The sequence below is a fragment of the Xiphophorus maculatus genome, chromosome 23 (assembly GCF_002775205.1).
Source record: "Xiphophorus maculatus strain JP 163 A chromosome 23, X_maculatus-5.0-male, whole genome shotgun sequence".
In the NCBI taxonomy this organism is placed as follows: domain Eukaryota; kingdom Metazoa; phylum Chordata; class Actinopteri; order Cyprinodontiformes; family Poeciliidae; genus Xiphophorus; species Xiphophorus maculatus.
The window spans coordinates 3462040-3484716 of record NC_036465.1 but is presented as its reverse complement, the minus strand read 5'-3'; the positions used below and the strand labels follow the sequence as shown (position 1 = coordinate 3484716).

The 22677-nt window shown below is 35.8% G+C and overlaps 1 protein-coding gene across 5 annotated transcripts in view; it reads right to left on the bottom strand.

Moving 5' to 3' along the window:
- The window catches only part of ldb2 (LIM domain binding 2), a 98268-nt gene that overhangs the window by 7274 nt on the left and 68317 nt on the right, over positions 1 to 22677 (bottom strand). The window contains exons 4-8 of one of the 5 annotated variants that reach the window (XM_023328964.1): positions 19149 to 19271; positions 12839 to 12922; positions 6833 to 6956; positions 5002 to 5055; positions 4215 to 4366 (exon numbers count right to left, since the gene is read on the bottom strand). In XM_023328964.1, coding sequence (XP_023184732.1) covers positions 4215 to 4366; positions 5002 to 5055; positions 6833 to 6956; positions 12839 to 12922; positions 19149 to 19271 — 537 coding nt within the window. The remainder of the gene's footprint in view (positions 1 to 4214; positions 4367 to 5001; positions 5056 to 6832; positions 6957 to 12838; positions 12923 to 19148; positions 19272 to 22677) is intronic. The other 4 variants (XM_023328966.1, XM_023328965.1, XM_023328967.1 and 1 more) reach the window with 4 other exon arrangements.

Here is a 22677-nt window from a genome sequence, read left to right as displayed (position 1 = left end):
AGAGAAAACAATTTGCGAGTGCAGTGTGTATATGTGCTTGAGATGTACATTATGTATGGGTGAGACGAAGGGAAGCAGGTAAAAGACTAGACAAAGATGAGACAGCCCAAGAGTCTTCAGTAAATATAGACGGTCATTGCAGAATGTTTGTAGGCAGCCCAGGGTGCAGCACATTTAACACTACTGTCCATTTAAAAGAAGAACAAAATGAATAAGTTAGTTGAAATCAAAAACAAAATTAATTGGTCTTTCTTTTCAAACCCGTATTAGAGGACTAAATTGTTCTGTATGCCAATTCTGTTCAATGACATCTCAAACATAAACCCTGTTTTTATTGAATAAAGAATAAAATGTATTCTGGTAATGTTTGGGAGAGTTAAAGAACTAGTCTGAAGTGGGAAAAACATGCAGTTCTTGGCAAAAATTTAAAAACAGAAACAGCTTTACTTAGCGTACTTTGTGTTATTTATGCACAGGCACTGAAACCGAGCCATGACACCATCCAAAATAGTATATTACAAAGAATTTCAAATTCTTAAATTATTCAAATTAATTGATATAACATTTAATTCACACAAGATTTAAAACAGGAGGGTACTCTGTTTAAAAACATGAACTCAAATGTTCAAGAGGTTTTTAATTTTTCATCTGTGAATACAGTCAATTAAACATTCCTGAGTTGGTATTGAAACAATATCCACCAGACGTGACAGGAAGAGCAAATGGCAAACTTAGGGTAACTTTCTACATCTTTTACACTTTATTGACTTTATTTATTGTTCTTATTTAATATGTATTAAATTTATGTACTGAATGCTGAAAAATGATGTGGATGATGTGATTTTCATACCACAAAATATAGAAATTTATTGTTGACTCACATGTGCTAACATGGATGCGCTGTGGTGGCTTCCAACTCTAATTTTGATGAGGGCCCCAATTAACCTTGGACTTTGTCTGGTTCCTACATGCAGGTCTCCTACAGAATTCTTGTGTTTTAAAATCTTTCCTAACAGCAGGTCACTTTTTCAGATAAACTAACAGTATACAGACTCAGTATATTTACTGTGAGACTGGGCAGACACTGTATAGAAAGCTGGTAACACTCTTAAATTTTCCATTAGGCTGAATTAGTGCTGAGGACAAAATGTACGCACATTAATGCCAACCAGTAACACCTTAACAAAAACAAATTCCCTTTATGTTTTGTATCAGCGCACTTTTTCCTGCACTGAAATGATCTGTGTAGAAGAACAGCGGAGTGCTGTGCCGGCGCGTCTACAGAACAGTAAATTGGATGCTGGGGAGTGAATGTGATACAGCATGTGTATAATGAGCATTGTGTGGAATAAAAGTAGAGCCTCTGCAGACAGCACACCCACAGCGGCATCCAATCCTCTGGGGAGGTGCCAGGCATGTGGTGAAACACTGAGCTGTTTAGGCGGCTGTTTAACCTTTAAGTACGTCAAGTAACCTTTAATACAGCCGTGTTGCCAAATCAGGCATTTTGAACCTAATACAGGTCATGAAGCTGTATGCTTGTAAAATCCATTTAAAGCCCTTCAGGATTTATTTGTTTAATCATAAAAACTATATTATTATGACAGTTTAATGCTGATATAAAATAGTTTAACCCCCTACATTAACATAAAACTTCCATATTTATTAGTAAAAACACAAAAATACAGTCAGAAATTTAATTAGAGATTAAACAAAAATTGATTTCCGATATGAATTTTTTTTAATACAAAACACACATTTAAAAAGTAATCAAAATAAAAAGTTAAATAAGTTTCATATTTATCACATGCCAATTTAAAAATTGAAATTACTGAATGTTTTCCCAATCATAAGAGAAGGTGTTAAAAGTTACATTCATCCCATCTTCAGCTTTATAAACAGTGAAGCTGCCTGACCAAAACTGGCCCATATATAATGTTTAAGATAATATTTGTGATACATTCACACATAAACTATGTGTGTTATGTTGTAATGTCTTTCACACCTTTGTGAAAATAATAATAATAAAAAAACAAACAAGTATAGCACCCTCCACATTTATGATCCACCAGTAAATATGTGTAAAAAAAAAAACTTACATAAATGCAACTTTTATAGAAGCAACGTAAATGCATATTGAAGATACTAAAATCTTAATTTGGGTCCATTTGCACAGTGGTAAAAAAAAAGATTTCACATTAAGATTTAATTATTTCTACAAAATTACAGGTGCCACAATACTTGGCAATGCCAAATAACACTGTTGGCTTGTTGGCATAGAAAGACTGCTTTGATGCAGCTTTAAATAAATAATGCCAACACAATACATTTGAACACCATACATCTGAACTACTGCTTCAGAATTTGTCAACATACTGCTATAATATCCCACCAATGACCCAAAAAAATAATTATTTCATTATTTTAATCTCACAGAAACTCGACAGGAACACTTGTAGAAGAATTAAAATATTTACACCAGTAGTGAAATCTTTCTGATTAATTTGGCAAAAATAATGGTCAGTTATTTCTTCAAAGTGAAAAGTAACATTCAAATTTCACAAGTATAACATGTCTTGATGTTCCACTAAATCCTCTGAGTTTCCTTCTGTTTAGACCCACAAAACATACTTTTCAATGTACCAACAAACATATCAAGATAAGAAACGTCGTGAAAGCAATCTAAAAAGCGACTGCAATTGAAGAATTTTTAAATTTATACTTTACAGTTTTAAGTTCATCTAAGAGTCTAGGAACGTTTATTTAATAATCAAATTCTTCACCTGAAGGAATATATATTGCCTTTGGGTGAAATACGGCATTTTATTTATATTTGGAAGTCAAATTTTTCAAGTTCTTAAGTCAGAAATACAACAAGAAAACTGTTAACTCAGAATTCTGTCTGAGTAAATCAAAGTTTGCAGAGCTTCCAATATAGCCTATGCTATATAGAAAGTTTAGCTTTATCCCAGAAGTGAGTAGAGAGCAAATATCAAAAGTATTTTTCTTTCAGTCATTCTTCAAAATGGTAAATACAAGACGACATACTATTTAGGTTGACCATCATAAGTTAGAAAACACATTCCCATATCATTGACAGATCAAAAATTGCAAAGTTTCAAACAAGTGATAAATAAGCTCTGACAAGGACATCAATGCCTCACAAGATGTAATGGTCAAAGGTCAATTTTTGAAAACTGGCCATTTTTTATGTGCAATAAATTAATTTGTATTTTGTGATGTACTCAGTGTTTTTAATCAAACTTATCTCTGTTTAGTTGATTTATTTTAAGGCACAAATACATTTGAATTTTCTTGTCTTACTGGAGTAAAAATGAAAATATTGGAATTTTATATCTTTATAACACATATCACAAGTGGCTGTATTGTTAGTGAGTTATATGTTCTATTTTATAAAAATAATCCATATTAGTTTCTCAAACTTTTTTTCTTAAACATTATAATATCAATTTTTTTTCATTTCTAAATACATCCACCTTAAAAAGCTGAAAACTCCCTTTACAGGAGTAAAGGGAGTAAAGGGAGTAAGCTCCCTTTACTCCCTTCAAGCAGGATGGTGCTATGCTTATGATTTCCAAGTAAAATTAACTGCTCTTGGGCAGTCTGTGAGTTTAGTGCCTTGCTCAAGGGCCTGGTCAGTGTGCTGGCTGTGAGAGGGCAAAGCATGATTTCACCACCCACATTTTCCGATTCGCTTCAAAGTTCTTCTTTTATTTATAGCCCAAGGCTTTGGTCATTTGGATGAGCAACAAGGTCTCATTGCTGGTTGGTCGTTTTAAATAAACATTCTGAAAAGGCAAAGGTTTTTCTGAGAAATAAGAAAACATTTAGGAGGCAGCTGTAATGGTTGGTCACAAAGCATCCTACAAGAACAGTTATGTTCTAATCTTTCACTAAAATGTTTTCCTGCTTTGATCACTTTTATTTTGTCCCATTTTATTTCATTTTATATAACTCTTTTTTATTTTTTTTTACAGTTTTAAAGCTTTTTCTTTCATTTGTACAAATAAATTAAACCATACTATCTGAAATGCCATTAGGATTTCTGGTGCTTGTTTGGAACCCTGCAAACATTCATTTGCAGCTACAGAAACCAATTACGGCTCCTTTCTGAGATGCTTTGAAGAAAAGTGACTGCTAAATGGCTCTATGTAAATAAAAGAGGAGGCAAACCGAGAGGAGCTGATGCTTACAGGTACCTGACTGGAGAGGCTGAAGTTGGTGGCAGGGCTGCGCTTCTTGCTGGCGGCGGTGCCCACGCTGCTGTTGGCGCTGCTGGCTGAGTTCTTCCGTTTCCTCCTCTTCGTGGTTGTCTGTCGGGCAGGCTCAGCTTTGGCGCGACCAGCAAAGAGAAACAGAGGCCATGCCAAGAACATAATGCATACAGACGGAGACAAGGTGTAGGAGTGTGCGCAGTGTGTACAATTTGCAGGTGAGATCATGCAAACTTCTTCCCAGTGCTTGTACACTGAAAACACATGCAGACAGAAGATGCAATCCCACAGACATGTTACACAGATAAGAGCCTCTATTAAACAAGGATGCATGCTTTATCTTCAGAGGTGAAACCACACAAGTGTTAACATCTCCAAACACATGCAGCTATAAGAAAGAACCTCTGCTTCATTTACATAAATGCTCAACTATAGACCATGATGTTCAATGTGATGCAACTTCTTCAAAAGCAAAAGCAAGACTGAAAGAAGAAACACAACCATTCGACTTATTGAAATCTAACTAGCATTAACACTGAGTTTTTATTATTTCTATTGAGAATCGGTTTTTAATAGCTCTAATTACAAGTTGTAGCCAAGTCCTCACATGCAATAAACATTCAACACATAATTTTGACATCAGGCAGGTGAGAATACACGATAAGCTTGCACATGAAAATGCATTTCAGTCCATTCAAGCGAGCAAGAGAAATAATGCTGTTTCTTGAAAAACAACAGACAGTTGATGTTATTAGAGAGAAGATACCTTTTTTGTGATTTGTGGGAAATATTTCCGTTTTGAAGTTCTGTGGGTGTCCAGCTGAAACCGGAGCCAAAATTAGTTGTGTTGGTTAAACAGACAGAAATATATCAGATGGTACAACAGAGAATTGTTAATAACATCACTGGGTAATGCAACATACATTAAATAGAATGAGAAGTCAATCTATAAGTGAAATAATTAGAATTACAAGGTTACCCAGGTAAGTAGTTCAGTTTATTCCTTTACCCCTGACAGTTTTACTAACTTTTGTTAAAGAATATATGTAGTGCACAATTTATGAATACAAGGTTTTGCAAATTCTTCCGGTATTTGTTAGAAAGCATTATTCTGTTTAATCTCAAGAGAAGACAAGAAAATCCTGCTGCGATTTTCAGTCAGATGTCTGAAAGTGAAATACATTTTCTGAGGTTTCTGTCTAATCATGCTCTCATATTCAGTTATAATAATCAGAGACTCATAACACAAACAGCACTATAAATCAGAACCCAAAAACAAAGCAAATTTTATCTGCATCTTATCTCGTTTGATTTAAAAAAATTTGACAGACGTGTTTGTTTATGAAAAAAATTAAAAATAAAAAGGCTGCTATTGTGAGAGACAATCATTTGTGTTATCCCACTGGTTTCCTCTAATGCTGAGCCTGTGACGCACAAAAATTGCTTCCATTTCCACCAAAAGAACTTATCAGAGCATAAATACACCCGTGGCTTCCTTCCTGCCAAAATCCCAACCTGTTTTCAAGCTGGAGAAGAATCGCAGGAAAAGTGGAACAACATCACCAACAAGGAAAACCCTCATTTCAGCTAAACTGCAAAGATTGTGCAACAGATGTGTCAACATGTAAATGAATGAGAAAGAGTAACCTCTTTGTAAAGGGTCAACACTGTGAGGAGTAATTTTTAAATAAAAAGCTGCATATTACCATAACGCTTGCATAGAGCAGAGAAGAATTCTGATCTGCTTTTGCTCTTTTACCATGTGCACAAATAACTATCAATTCAGGCAGGAGCCTTTATTATATTCATAAAATGCTTTCCTTTTTCTCTCTCCCTCTGACTCTGTTTTTTCTTTTCTTTGAAGAATGTCGTGGACACTAGGGAGCCGCTGTCCGGGGAGCTGGATCTGCGAGTTTGATTACACTCGGCACTCTTAATTAAAGTTACACAGGTCTGAGTCAAAGGCTTTTTGACTGGTGTTGGTTTTTAAAGACATCTCGTCACGCCTCGCTAAGCATTGCTGTAATTTGCAGCCACTCCAATGTGTCCCAAAAAAAAAAAGAAAAAAAAAAGGCCCCGGCTTACTCCCTCTCCGGCTTAAGACCGCGCAGCCAATTTAAGCTCAGTACTTTTCAGAAACCAGCCTGCAAACATCAATCAAGGGCGCCTGAGAGGCCTGTTAAAGATTGGCAGGGTTGAGATTCAAGAGGCAACCCTGAATTCTGATGATTTTATATACCTGACAGGCAAAAAATATATTTCAGGAATTAGGATGTATAATGGCAAATTTGGGAACATAAATGATGCAATAAAACACACTCTGAGTGAAAATATTCCTGCACAGTGATGGATGGAGTGGAATTAAAAGCTGTTTAAACGGAAGAATAAACTCAAAAGCTCAGTAGAGGGAGCAATTACCTCTCAGTATTCTTTATGAGGAACCAGCTGTTTATAATGATGGTTACTTCAGCCCCATTAGGACTCACTTTTATTGTATTAAATATTCAGGAAAACAAAACAGAATTTAAGAGTTTTGCTGAAAGAAACAGCTCTTTCAGGGTTTCAGTAGAAGGAAACACTATGCATTATGTATTTACCTGGTGGTGCTACCATTCTCTGCCATTTTTGGAACAGACATGTCTTGAGACAGTCCCGAGGACTGAGGTTGTAGGTCTTGTGCCTCGACATGAGCTCCTGCATGGGCTCCAAGATGACGCACAACTGCAGACACGGCGAGACAAAGCAGAAGCTCAATGAAAGCAGAGAACAGCATCGCCAATTTATTTAAACTATTTAAAATTCTCTACCGTGTTTTTTTTTTTTTTTTTACTGCTGATGCTGCTCCTGTCATGATAACCCAAAACCGGAATAGGTTGAGTTTGTTGCTCAATTAATCACTCGCTCACTGACGTCTAAGTGGTTAATTAGGAAGCAAACTTATTTTTATAGGGAGTTTAGCAAAATAGCTTTAACTTTTTATATCAAAGTCCTTCTGGAAGAACCAAAGACAAACTTCAGATTTATTCATTTATACCTTTCCTCCCATTTTGACATTTACAAACACAGAATTCGTTATAATTTATCGGAATATAATGAGACAGATCAACAGTGAAGTCAAGTAAAAACAATTCATGGTTTTCAACATTTTTTGGCAAAGAAAGCTCTATAAAAGTTTTCAGCACTTATATATTTAGTTTCTGGTTGTAACATGACAAGATGTGAAAAGTTTAAGCAGTAATACTTTTATAGGCCACTCTGTATTTAGTGACCCCCAGGCTTATAGATACCCCTCTAACAGATGTGACAAAAATATTAAATTAAGTGTAATTTGTACTTCAGTAGAATAATCTCACACTGAAAATGTTAGGAAAGTCCAGCCTTTAAATTCACAACATCTGTTAATCAATCAATTCAATCAACCTATATTTACACAGCACTTTATGCACCCAAAGAGACCAAATGTAAAGCGCTCAATATGTTCACAGAATAAAACATGACCCAAACAAAATCATACATAATTTAACAGGCAAGAAGAGAACAGCTAAAAAAGAAAAAGAAAGGACCTTTATAAGAACTACATAAGAATTTCTCATCAAATACAATTAAGTTAAAAATATGGATTCTTAAAAGGAACTTAAAATAACTGAAATTGTCTGCTGTTCTTCCAAAAGAGGGAAGATTGTTCCACAGTTTGGGAGCAACAGAAAAAACTATGCCTAATAATAAGATTACTGTAATAATGTTTTTGTCATTTATACTTTAGTTGTTGTTTTAAAAATTAATCAAAAGATATTTAATTCGCAATCCTTGATTTCTGCTTTCCTGGGTGATAAATGTGATACTCTTCAAAATGTGAAAGACAAGAGATAAGCCAGAGTGTGTTGGGAAGTAGGTACAGGAAAATGTGTTCATCTAAACTTGCCTGTATAATAAAACGTTTAAAACAACTGGAATGTTGGGAAACAAGGCTGGATGAGGACTCATATTTATCTTGCCATCAGATGCAGCGAGGACAATGAAAAAGGAGATAAAAATAACCTCCACAGCCCCCTGTTAGAAAACTACATCTAACAGCCACCATGTCTCCATAACAACTATTTATTTTAAAGCTTTAGTACACATCTTTAGCAACAGAGCCGATAACTGTGGAGGCCACTGTATTCATCAACACACATTTCTGTCTTTAGAACAGAAACCACAGAGAACAGCTCGTCCCTCCCACCCTGCGCCTCATAATGTTTCCGCATTGAAACAGCACGAGTAAAATATTCATTCTGAAGAGAACCATAAATCTCTGGTGACCAGCTTTGAGAGGAATCAGGGGTCAGCCTGTCATCTTAAATACATCAGGATCGGCTTATCCGCAAACATCTGGATAACATTACAAGTCAGTTATACTGCTGTGTTCGGCAGCTGGAATCATCCAGATATGTGTTGGACAAGTCAGTAAAGAGACTCAGAGGATTTTATCATACTCCAGGTAGATTCCCAGTTTACCTGTTTAAGTAAGCAGAGGGAATATTAACATCAAAGGTGGTATTGTATGTTTTTAATTTATAAAACAGTTTTCATCTCAAAAAAGGAACGTCATAAAGGTCACCTGGTGAAATTGCATAGCATGTAATATCAGTTTCCTTCTTTCCTTCCTCTCTTTCTCAGCATCAACAGGAGGAGGAGGAGCGGAATGATCGTTTGTTGAAATGGCTTCAAACAACCAACATTTATGTTCCGTATTATTGGGAAGAAGCTGCAAATGTTTTAGGGAGGGGGATCCTTGTGGGTGGATGTGCTCACCAAACGTTTGACTTCATCGCTTGACTCCAAATCTGTATCCTATTATCTGTAAATGTTGGCTATGCAGAGTTTTTCCATTACAGTGTCTATTACCACAAATGTTTAAGTTCTTTTAGTGTTTCTGTGGTCTATTAGGAGGATCTAAACAGCTACAAATGACTCAAACAAGCAAATTTGTCAAGCACCAGGTTTGTAGTGTTTTTTTATTAAATGTAAAAACACTAGTGCTCTCAACCCTCCACTGTCATGAGTTATACATCATCATAATTTCTTCCTCATTTTTATTTGTGGATAATTATGTGGTTATACTGGAAAACACATTGCTTAAGAACACCTACAAAAATTGTTCATTTCAAAATTGCATCCATACCATACCCTTCCATACTAGAATTATGGACCTGTTAACGGGTGTCTCCCAATTTTTACCATTTAAGTTCAATTGTTTTCCAGACTAATAAGAGTTTTAGTTCTTTTAAGGCTGCTTGTATTGTTTAAGCACAGAAACTCACTCAGACTATATGGCAGATATTTCTACAATGATCAGAGTTTAATTATACAGAGGATCCATGCCTATTTGCTCCTCAGTATTTGCAGATATTTCCATGGAATGTGCCTCCAAATTATGGCTATTTGTGGATTCTTTTCTGAGCAGATAGCTAAAATATATTTTTCTGCATTCAATAGCAGCCGACATCATTTTATTAACTCACCAACACCACAGTGTAATTAGTTTAAGAAATCTAGCTGGGAAGTTTGGATCTCTATTTCTTTAAGAGGAAGATAAACCATAGCAACTGTCTGAGTTAGTAAAACTGGAACTCTACCAAAGAATTCACCTGCTTGGCAAGTTTAAAAGCACCTCCAAAGTTCACACCGATGTTTTTGACATTTGAATGAAAATAAAGGTAAAAAAAGTCAAAGCTTTAGTCAGTGTTCTTTTGTTTAAAGCGTTAATGGTCATCCAGGATTTGACCCAGTCTAAGCTGTCAAACAAAGAGTAAGGGGATAAAAAGAAAAAGGCCTAAGACAGAACCCTGGGGAATCCTAGAAGTGATGGGAACAGCTGAAGAGGAAAACTGCCCAACATGAACTGAGAAGCTCCAGTTAAGTATGACCTAAATCATGAAAAGACTGTGGTCCTTATAAACTGCTGTAAATGAGACAACCGGTTATGAAGAAGACGTGTTGGGGTGTGTATTGCTGTGTATTAATTCCAAATTGATGGGGAAGCCTGTCAAAACTGAAGTTGATTTAAAAGTACATTCTCTAGAAACCTGTACAGTAAGGGCAGTTTACAAACGAGATAAAAAGGTGTTAAAACAGAAGGATCAAACTTTCAAGTAGGATTGAAACAACAATGGGAAACAAAAAATACAAATATTTTTACATAGTTTATCTTTTTCTTGCCTATTCAGACCTGATTAATACTTCAATTAAATTATCAACTTTTCCACACTTCCCAGGGCTGATTGACTTGGCCAGTGCAGTTTCCTAACAGCTGAGTGTGAACTACTCTGATGTGTCCACATAGTTGCTGTCTCCTAATCAGATTGTAATGTAAGGTCAAAATTGCTGCAGTGACGGTAGGCGTGGGTTTACTAAGTTGCTCAAGGGCACTCTCATAGTCATTATGGAAAGAAAAGGAGACTGTTAATCATCCGTTGCATGCTCAAATGATCTCATCTGACCTTCAGCATCCCACCACTGCTACTTTTCTGATGTCACTTCTAATCAGCGGGTTGTTTCCTTCTTGAAACGGTCTGTACAGTAAAATAAAAAGAAACCTTTACAGAAGACATGTATTAAGTACAATCCACCCACAGCTATTTGTAAATCAGTGTTGGAGGCTTTTATGCAACCTGCGTTGCAACATTAAGAGTCCAAGCAGAAATGATAGATGTTCTCCAGTTCTTAAAACAGTCGATCTAACAGCGGCGAAGTCAGCTGCTTAAGTCAAATTACCCTACGTGAACACAGCAATGTTTGCTCCTTTTTTCTCAGCTGGTATGTTGGTTCTGTTTGGATGCTACACCACTAGAGGAAAAGTGAGCATCCCTGTGGCAGACTAATCCAGTGTTCTCCTCTGATGGTTCCCTCCTGACATAGTAATATCCCTCCACGGCTCAGCCAACAAGCCCTGGCTCTCTGCCTGAAAACAAGGGCTATTTTCAGGCTGAATAGTAGGAAGCCAGCAGCTCTAATACATGGAAAGGCTTAAACACTACAAATGAAAAAAAAGATGTGTGTGTTTGTTGGGGTGTGTGTGTGAGTTTGAGAGGGAGAGAAGGCAAGTTGTAGCCCCTTTGGCCAGGAAGCCGTCACTCTCTCTTGGAAGGATTGATAAATGCTGCGAGAGGCCATTTCCAAAAGAACATTATTACTAGTTTAATTTGAAGAAAATGAATATTTTACATTGACAACCTCAGATAAGAATGATGAAAAACATAATTCATAGAATGTGAGACTAAACTATACAGTGGTGGTTTCCAAACTGAAGAGTCTGACCTCAAGATGGATCTAAAGCAGTGAAAAAAGAAAGTTAATTGTATTATTTTAGTCTATTATTTTTTTTTATATTCTTCGAACTTCAACTCAGTGGAGATTAATCTAGGCTTTAGATGTATTGTTCAGGATCTTCCATGATAACAGAATGAAAACAATATTTAAAATTGAGTAAAAGTTTATTCTAAGAAAGATTGCTAGTTCTGAATTCATCAGACAAGGATTTCTGTGGGATATATGAGGCATCATGAGTCACACTGAGACAGTTTAGACACCTTAACCTCACCCATTAAATACAAGTTTTCAGCACTCAAGGCACAAACACCATTTTATTTCTTGAGTGCTGACCGCGTGAATCACCAAAATAAAGGAGCAGAAAGAAAACCTTCAGTTTGTAATTAAAGAAGCTTGAATTACGCATTCTCCCATTTAGCCATGCTGGAGTTGCCTTCTGTATAGAAAAATTTTTGTTATAGAACAACAGCAAAAAAAAAGAATAAAATAAAACCCATCCTGCTCCCTCGCTCCTTCTCTGTGTGTTTTTCTTCACTCGGCTATAATAAGCTGCGAAGGTGCCGTACTCTGATTCGCGCCATTTCACAATTATGAGTCTCAACAGGGAGCGTTCATTAATGTTATGCTAATTTTCTGTATCCAATTAATTCTTTCCTCTCCCCGTTTCTCTCCTCTTGTTCCCCCGTTTGGAAATTGTACCTGTCAGTCAACTGTGGTGTTGGAAAAACACAAACAAAACCCGCTGAAATCATCACTAATGCATTCAGCGAGCTTATATCCTAAATTACTACATGTTAAAATGCAGAGAAAAGTATGTGCATTTATAAAGTTAAACAATATTATTTCTTTATATGTACACAAACAAGTGTGGAAAAATCCGAGAGTAATAAAGCCTTTACCTTTAATTGGAGCAGAAAACTGACAAAAAAAATGTTCAAATTTAAGCTAAAAAAGCAAGTGAGAAGAGAACAAAAAAATAACACATGTATTCAAACCTGCAAATACAAAATTTCTGAATAAAAATTATGACTTGACTGCAGAGCATGTAATGTTTTCTGACAAGAAGCATATTACAAATAAAGCATGAACATTCTGCACAATAAAAACACTATGCTATCTAGACATGCTACTTAATTAGAAATTATGAGCAACATCATTTTTCTATGGATATCAGATAACAATAGCACCTTGGCGTGCATCAGGAGTGACAGAAACTAAACCAAAAGCAGAATGACATTCTGAGAGACAGCCCTCCCAAAACACACACAGAAATTCATACGCAAGGCACTTACCCTGAGGTAGTTGAGGGTGAAGTTGGTCAAGCCCATGCGCGTGATGTTTTTGGACAGTTGTTCCAGCACCTGAGGGTCTTGCGCCTAAAATAAGGAGCACATAAATAAAATAAGGAGATTTATGTATATTTTAGCCCATATTATATTCTGCTGGACAATTGTTAGGTTCATTAGTATATATATATTTGAGGTATTTGATTTTTATTTAGAATTTTTGCAAATTTCTAGCAGCATTTGTTCTTGTTGGTTTTTTAACAAGATTTGAAATTGCTGAGTGTGGGTTTGTCGTGCCACAGTTTCAGAGTGCATTGAATAAATGACAAGATACAGAAAGATGTAGCCCAAAGAATAGAAAAAATAAAAAGCACTGTTTTCAAACATTTTGCTTTGTACTTTTATGAAGAACATATAAAGCATAGAAAGATGGTTAATTTGCATGAAGCACAAAATAATTAAGAAAACAACCACAAAAAAACTAATAAATAAACCTTAGAACTCCAGCAATTATATTGAATGTTTTGGAGAAAAGGAAATATTTTTGAAAAGTTTTTTCTTAAAAAAGTAAAAAATGCTGGCAATTATAGCGATAAATCTAAAGGCTTCTTTTTTATCTAAACTTGTTTGCTCCACAGATAAACATTCACATCATAAAGAGCTGGAGGTATTGACAGACCAAAACACAGACCAGACTAAGCAGAAGCACCGCGCACTCTTGGATTCAGTGCCTCATGAAAAATGCATAATTCTATCTCCAGTCGCATCTCTGTGTGGGGAAAGTCATGAGCGAAGCTGGGGAGTCCTTTTGTACCGTCAGCAGACCAGCATGAATGATAGAAGGATTGAACTAGTGTGCATTATTTGACAGCTGGCAGGATCATAGTCTGAATTACTTTACTCATCAAGCAGAATTAGGATGAATGTACTGTACACATATTTTTCTTGGCATCACTGGCACAGCGATGCATCAACAATTTAGAAGAAAGTTGAGGAAATACTGACACGTGTGGATGAGAAGAGATGGAGGCGATCAGCTCAGGAAACTCAGCAAACAATGGAAGTAAAAACCAGATTAGAGGGTCAATTAAGAAGTTTAAAATGAAGACAATAAACTGTATATGCATTAAATCTAGGATCAGACAGAAAGGAATGTGTAAATGTGTCTATAAACAGTCCTTATAGAAAACTACAGAAGCTTAAGACTTAAAAAATAAAGTTATAATGTCTTGTCCTACGATGTAGTGAGGACAAAACATCTTAAAACATTAGATTCCACAGTTCCATCCAAAATGCAATCACATTTAACTCTTAGTGCTTCTTGGTGGTGGCAATATAACAGCTTTGTTTTTATTGCCTTCTGTTTGCGCCTGTGCCATAATCCAGCGTGTTTTCAATAGGAATTTCATTTTAAAGGAAGTACTATTACAGCAACCATAACAATTGGTAACACATTCATTACTTTATTTGCAAAACAAAAAAGGTATTTTAAATGCACACATTGACAGCAATCCAGTAAAAGTTTGAGATTAACATTCATAAAATATATGACAAAGCTCAATTTTACAACCTGTAATAACGTATTATTTCATTGCTACATTGATTCAGTGAAACACTTCTGCATCTCTTAGAACCAAATTATAAATTTAGATATAAGTGCAACAAACAGGAGCTTGTTCATGGAGCCTGTTGATAAGTTTTATTTTTCTATTGCCAAAACAAGAAGCTTTGCAAATTTGATGTTTGATGTTTTGATAATTGAAAAAGAGATCTGACTTACTTTAGTTAGTTGATTACCGTATATGTTGTAAATTTGTACTTTTCCACCTCAAAAAAATTCAGTTGATGAAAAAGATGCACTTTTTAAAAATGTTTTGCTGATTATAAAAAGAATTTACAAGTAATTTTACAATCTCTGTGCTAGGAATATAATTCCCAGAAAGGAAACATTTAAAGCTGTAAATGATCTTTCAAAACGTCTATTGTGTTGTGTCCAAATTAGCACCTCAGGTCTTTAAGTAAACATTAAACATACCAAAAAAACATGTGAATAAATGAGATTCCACTGTGGAAGCAGACCCACAGAAGAAAATGAAATCTGCATAAAATAATGCAGACTGGACATTAGTCTTTCCAGGCAAAATTCCAACATCTGCTGTCCATCCTTGTACAATATTTTTATTTAGTATTTTTTTTTTTTTTTTACCCCTCCAGGAGGTCTTTTGTGGGCTCTAGTGTCCCTTATATGTGTTCCTTATATAGGAGAGGGGGGAAGACATGCGGCAAATGTCGTCGGGTCCGGGAGTCGAACCCGCGACGGCCGTGTCGAGCATCTGGTCAATTCTTTATCAAATTCAAAAGTTCCACAAATAAAATATTTTTCAGCTTCATATGAGGTTTGGTGAAATGTAAAAAAAACTATGCTCCAACCCTCGCTTTGAAAAGCAGCTAGAGTTCTATAAGAATCTGAAGTTTCAGCTTCGCTGTTCTGACTCCCATGTGTCTGTATGTGCTTTCATTAGCTCAGCCAGTGATCAAAAGAATGTACTTACACTCAAACACAAATCACAGAAGACCTGGCCAGGACCCACAACAGCCCACAATATCCCACTCTCCAGGAATTAGCGTGAATACCCAGAGGGGCCAATTTATTGGTGAGTGAAAATCATAAGAAGTTTCAGGCAAAAAGCAAGACTGGATCTTAAACCTTTAAACCCACATTAAAATAGAGAAAAGGATCATATGGTCATTTCAAAGCAAACTAAAGAAGCTACATATGGAAAAATGTAATGATGAGATGGGAAACTTGTGAATTAAATTTAAAAATTGTTGCTTACACTTGAAATGTCTTATTTGACTCATGCTACCTGTTAAATTTTCTCATTTATACTAATAAAGTGAATAAAAAAATATTGGTGAATATATACACACAGTGAAAGCAAGACTGTATTGGAAGCTGATGCTTCCTGTCTGTGTAAAGATCAAGTCTAGCACTATGTATACGGAGCAGAACATTTTTTTCTGTGTCTCCATATGAATAACTGCATCCCCAGTGAACTTTATTACTACCTGAATAATTGACAAGTCATATTAAAGCAGACAGCAAATATGCTAGCATTACCCTACTTCTTCAGCTAGCTGCTCTGTATTTAAACATTGTCAGATGGAGTAAGATGTTTAATAAAGACTGTATGACTGGAATCAGATACAGTGGGGGAAATACTTATTTATACTCCAAGTTAACACCAATATAAAGAAATTTATGATGGAGAATCTGTACAATATGGGTGTTTCAATAGACACAGAAGAAATGTCAGCAAAATATATATAAATAAATGTTTAATTAAGGGCTGAAAGCTGATTTGCATTTAATCAAGTGAAGTAAGTACTTAATAAGCATTGTTAATACGCATTTTTAAAGTTCAGTTCAGAAACTCAGTAGTACACATGTGAAACTGGTAGTTTCATATATCATTACTCTACGACCCAGTGTACATATTGTTTTTAGACAATTGGTAGGGTTAAAAGATCAATGACTATTGATAATTGAAAATTTCATTATCCACATAAGCCAGCTTCAGTCAGTTATAGTGCTTCACTTTAGCGCCCCCTGTGGTCTAAAGAGAAATTGCAAAGATAAGTCTCAAAAAAGATTGTTTTTTCTTGCCTTTCAGTACTGAGTAAATGTAGTGTGACACATGACAGTAAAAAAACTAATAAAATAAAGCTTTGCTTGTCTTCAAACCCAAACTAAACAAAAGTGGACTACAAACCTGAAAACTCCCCAAATTTTCCTAAAAAAAAAAAAAAAAATTACTTATCTTATCCCTCAGAGCTTCTATGCAGGTTATTGTGGACTTAAAAGATCACACACAAAAAAGTTTAAATCGAAGGTATTTTAATCTGCATCATCTTTAGTAAAATGTACAATATAAATTGTTCAAATGCTCTCTTTTGATGTACAGTATATTCCATTGTTTTTTGGCCACATGAAAATTTATGCTTTTTGTTTCACAGTGAAGCTGTGCATACAGAGTACATTCAAATATAAAGTCTGAACAAAAACTATCTAAACCCATGTCATAAACCAGAGAGACAACAGCTTAAACATTTGGCTCTTCTAAACTCCCTCTTTTTGCACCAAAAAAAATCTGAGTGTTTTTTGTTTAATTCATTAGAATTATTTTTCTTTCATGCACTGACTTAAGACACTTGAGAAACTGAAAACAGTGAGCTCTAAATTCACTTTATGTATCTAAATCCTTTGCTGCAGAAAACCTTACATTAATCTGAGCACATTCTAATCAGACAGACATGCTAAGAGTTCAGGTAATGTTGCCTTGAAAGATTTCAGTGATAATTTTTATATAAAAGTGACCTTGGTGCTTCTTCATTAATGAGACTAGCATGTAAAATTGTCAGTTTTTATATAAAGCTGCTGTGGATTTCTAAAATATTATATCCAACTATTGGTCCTTGAATGACATAAAAAGAGCCTGGAGGCTAGTGGGAACATATGCATAGTTTTTCTTTATTTCTTTTATTTTATTTTTAGTGCAGCATTATATGGTTTCATCTTTTCTATACTCTATGCATGATAGACTGAGTAATCCATTCAGTGGAATTAAGAACTGAATATATATGTAACCTTTTGCTGTATTATATTTTTCTCAGACAAAGTTTTTATTTTTCCTTTTCAGTTTTTCATGCAAACAGAAATTCTTTCATATTCCTTTGTTGGCATATGCACTGTGCACCGACAATCTCTATTAGTCAAAAAGTCAACCAAAGTGGACATGCAGTGCTGTGGAGAACAAATTTAAATATCAAACAGAGACAACCAGAGTAAATACAAAACTGAGTTTTCATAGAGTGACTGAAGAGAAAAATGTTTTCCAAACCAGCCTGTCCAACCTCTCTATATGATGAATTAACTGGGATTAGCATTTTTTTTTAGTCAATTTCACTACTTGTCTTCTGAACACTGCCAGACTTGAACAATCAGGAAATCTCTTAAAAAGAACTTGTTTGACAACATGATGTAGGCAAAAAAAAAATCTCCAAAATAAACACATCGTTCCCTATTCCAAAGAAATTCAAGAATTGGTCAGAAGTCAATCATGTCTTCAAAGGGTTACAAAGCCATTTCCCAGACGTTGGAACCACAGTGAGAACCACTCATGGAGAAAGTTATCATAAGAACACATCCAAAGGAAAACCACTGCTGATCAAGAACTTCCATCTTGCATTTTCCACAAAAGCATCTTAATAATCAGACACAGCATTAAAATAATCTGTGATTTAACAAGACCAAAGTATACGATTTTAAAAGGTGTGTGTCCCTTACATCTGGTGTGAAACTAACAGCATTAAAAAAGATCACATAAAACAGGGTGTAAAACATGTCAAGCATGATGGTGCTAGTGTGATGATCTGGGGTCACTTTGCTTTTCCAGGAGCTAAATGACTTGCTATGATTAATAAAAATCTCTACCAGAACATCCTGAAAAAGAATGTCATCAGTTTGTGACCCTAAACTCGGACAATGATCCAAGGGTTTACTGATCACAGTTTTCTGGCCTGAAGTGTCAATTCGGATTTTTTTGTCTTAAATCGCCTCTAAATATGGCAACAAAACCACTAAGTTGGCAACAGTGCGGTGACTATTGTTACTCGGATGTGATCTGGTGGCCAGGTATATCAGTCAACCCTCTCTCACAGCAGAGCAGACCTTTGATGAAGTAGAGGAAGATCAGTGGATAAGCTCTGTGTCACTGATCTCTCAAAGATTTATGAAACTGAGACTAATTTATTGGAGCAGCTTTACAGCGATCCAAAACAACACCAAGTCCACATTTGAATGACCCAAAAGAACAAAATCATAATTTTGGAGAGACCTGTTTAAAGCTTAAACTAAAATCCAAGTGAGACACTGTGTCACTAACTTCATCTGGCTATTTATGCATGAAACTCCTTGACGTGGCTGTATTAAAATTGTTCTGTAAGGAGCAGAGGGACAAAACTCATCCACAGAAATGTAAGAGATTGCCAGTTACAAGAAACTCTTGAAGGAAGTTGTTTATACCAAAGGTGGCACCGTCAGTTACAGTATTAGATTTATGGGGGGATTAGTATTTTCTCCACAAAGTGCCAGTGCACTTCTCCAAAATAGGTCCCAATTTTTAAACTGCATTTTACTAATTTAGCTTTCTCTAATAGTATTATTTGCTTGATGGTATGAAACATTTAAGTTTGGGAAATGTTTTTCACACTACTGTTTGTGTTGTCTGTTGAGTGTTAGCTGTGTCAGACTTACGTGCATGGCCAGGATGCTGCGCGGGATGAGCTCCCGGTACTGCCGGATGGTAAAGTGCCACGTCTTGATCCTCATCAGATCATCGAAGGCAAACTCCAGTATCAACCGACCCTCTGTGCAAACCTGGAGAAAGATCCCATATTTACTGTTACCTCACATTTTTCCTCATTCTTATGTTTCTTTAACTGACTGGTGGGCAACTGTCAGATCATTGTAACACAGAGAAAAGAAATGTTACAGTTTATTTTTCAGGTACGATTTCTCTAAAAATGCTGGAATTGTTTTGTCTCAATTCTGGAATTTGCTAAATGACTTTTCAAGCTATTATGATCCCAATATTTACTCTGTCCTTGGGCCCCTAAAATGCAAAAATAAAATGTAATCTGCAGAGGGGTGTGTTTACACCAGAGACAAAAGAACTTCAGGTCAGAGAGAGTTGCCAATTAGGAGGAGATGGAGAGAGCCAGAGAAGGGGAAACTGAGAGGGGAAAAAACATTATTTCGCCCCTTTAGCTGAATCCAGCTCTTGCCGGGGCTCTTGCGCTTCCCCGTATTTCGTTGCTGTGACAACCAGGCAAGAGATGGGAGAGAGAGAGAGAAATGGAGAGACAGACAGAGAGTGTGTGGGGGTGGGTGGGGGGGGGGGGGAAATCAGCTGATTAGTTGGCATGGCAACAGCAAAGATGTAATCCCACCAGACACACTCTAATCAATGCCCCCAGCGCAGATGGTCTCCTGAGGATCAACAAGAAAGAGGCTAGCGGCCATACTGAACCCCCCCGACCCAACACACAAACACACACGCACACACCCACCACCACCAACCCTTCATCCCACCACGCGACCCTCCCCTTCCTCACCCCATCCCCCCTGTTCCCAGCCAACTACCTCTGTAACTCACGTGCCAACACACTCAGTTATACAAAAAAAAGAAGAAGAAAAAAAGAAACAGAATCTCAACGGCGCTAAAATCACTGCATGGAAAACCGTCTCTCTGCTGTTTCAAATAGAAAATTAGATACCGTGAAATGTTCCCACTTTTATCCAAAAACCCTGTTTGCTGATATATACACCCATTAGAGAGTAAATATAAGACAAAAAGTTTTGTTCAACATCAAAATGTTTTATACAGACACAAACTTTTAGATTACATGAGGCAATAACAAAACATATGGTCAACAGAAGTAATTATAGCCAAAAAGAAATAAAACATTGTGTATATGACTCTGTTGATCTACAGTATTGCTATGACAATCAACAATGCTCAAACAATATGCTGAGTCTAATTTCCGTTGTCATGCAAATTAGCATGTCTTATTTTCTAAATACCATTTTAAAATTGTTTGATGTCCTTAACTGTAATGTAAATTTTTCATAAGTTGTGTTATCTGCTCTGGACACACCCTGCTCTGGACACACTCTCAACACCCGGACGTTGTTATTGTGTCTTGTCTCTTGTCTTGTCTCTATGCTGTAACTGCGAAGTAATTTCCCTGCTGGGATGGATAAAGTACTTCTATTCTATTCTATTCTATTCTATTCTATTCTATTCTATTCTATTCTATTCTATTCTATTCTATTCTATTCTATTCTGTTATAGTTCTGCCTCTCTTGTTAAAGTCAGACTTGCTGCACTTAATAGTAACATTAAAAAGGACAATATGTCATGAGAAACTTGGGATTAATTATTTTATGTCTTGTACAATATGATGTTGTAGCTTGGAAAGTAAATCTTTTAAATGTGTGACACTTCAGTGTTTAGTTTGATATACTGTATTTGCTAGAACTGGAGGATTTTAAATTAGGTCTCTTGTTATGTTTTGATATAATTTAGTTACTTATATTTCCTCTCCTTTTGGTTAGTAAATTAATTTAAAAATCAAGTAAATAATTGCCTAAGTGAAAACAGAGTTAAGATAATCCATTAATTTAAGGATTTTGTAGCCTTCAACTTGCTACGAAACACTTCCTGGTGTTTTCTATTATAAAAAAAAGTATAAAGGCAATGATTAAATTTTCAATTCAAAGTTAAAACATTGTTAACAGTCCACTTTATTGATATTAGAATTAGAAGAAACTTAAAAAAATCAACTTTGGCTGATTTTTTTTTTCAATTGCATTGCATCCTTTTAATTGTGTAGTGGATTATTTTTCTACCCCCTGGCAGCATATTTGAAACTAAATATTAAGGCAAGTATGAAAGAAAAAAAACTATTAATTCCTGACATCATTTCTGAAAGTTAGGTTGTCTCTCTGCATGGCATTTACCCAGGAGCAGTGAAATAACTTGAAATGTATTTACCAGTGAATCAGTGTCTTATGGTGCTTTCCAGGTCTATTGCCTACAGTGAAACAACAATGCACTATTGATTCCTTCTTCCATAGTACCTACTGCGTCCTTAGCATTGCCTTCTAATATTGCTTCTATTTCTCTCTGCAGTCCTTCTGCTTCTCTGCAACCCATAGATAAAATCATAAATGGCTTAAATCAGAACCACAGAAAAATGCTGTACTCTAATTGCCAAGCCATATAATCACAAGAATTTGTCTTTGTGGTGCTGGTGCAGAGATAAAATTGCAGCCAAGGCTTCATATTTTCCATCAGGAAGATTCAATCATACAAGCTGGTTATTTCTCCACAGCAGAAGTCAGTTGGTTAAACCTCATATTTTCTCAACAAAGCTCTAGCCGATTATTTTTTAGCTAAACAGCTTTCCCTTATGAAAAACTAAAAGGAAGAAAATCCAGATGAATTAAAAAGTGTTCCATTAAATGCTACAGCCCCTCACAGAGTCCCCATTGATTTAAGAGCAGGGTCATAAATCTTGCACACAACGGGGCTGAGATCTCGGGCTCAAAAGAGCAAGAAAGAATAACAGTGTCCCACTGCTGAGACACTATTCACTACTGTGCCTCAACCTGACAATCAATTAACGGAGCAGATGAGAGTCATTAAATTGAGTATTATAAGCATTTATCACAACTTCTGACAAATTTCTTGACTAAATATTCTAAGTTAGAGTAACTAAGTGGGTAGACACTTAATACAGGAAGAAGGGAAGATTCTGACAGCATGACATGTTTAAAAGTATGATGGTATTAACACACAAACATTTAAGCCAAAATAAATAACATGAGTAATTGTTTTTATTAAAAACAGGAAATAGAAGATTATTACAACTGCTGCTATTCGCTTTTGCAGAAAATTTATATTTTTTTGTCTTACTAAATATTAAAACAAACCGAAGCTTTAGTTTAGCTGATTAACTTGTTGCTATTTAATCAGACAGGTTGCTTGACAGACATGTCGTTTGTACCATGCTAACAGCCAAAAGTGTTACCATAGTAAGTGTATTAAGGCAGTGGTCCCAAACCCTCCCCCACCTAACCCCCCGGTACCGGTCCGTGGACCAATTGATACCGGGCCCCGCAACAAATAATTAAATACTTCCGTTTTATGTGTTGAGTCTGGGGGATCTTTTATTTTGAAAATCCTTTAACCGGATTCTGTCGGTTACGTCTTGAGCGT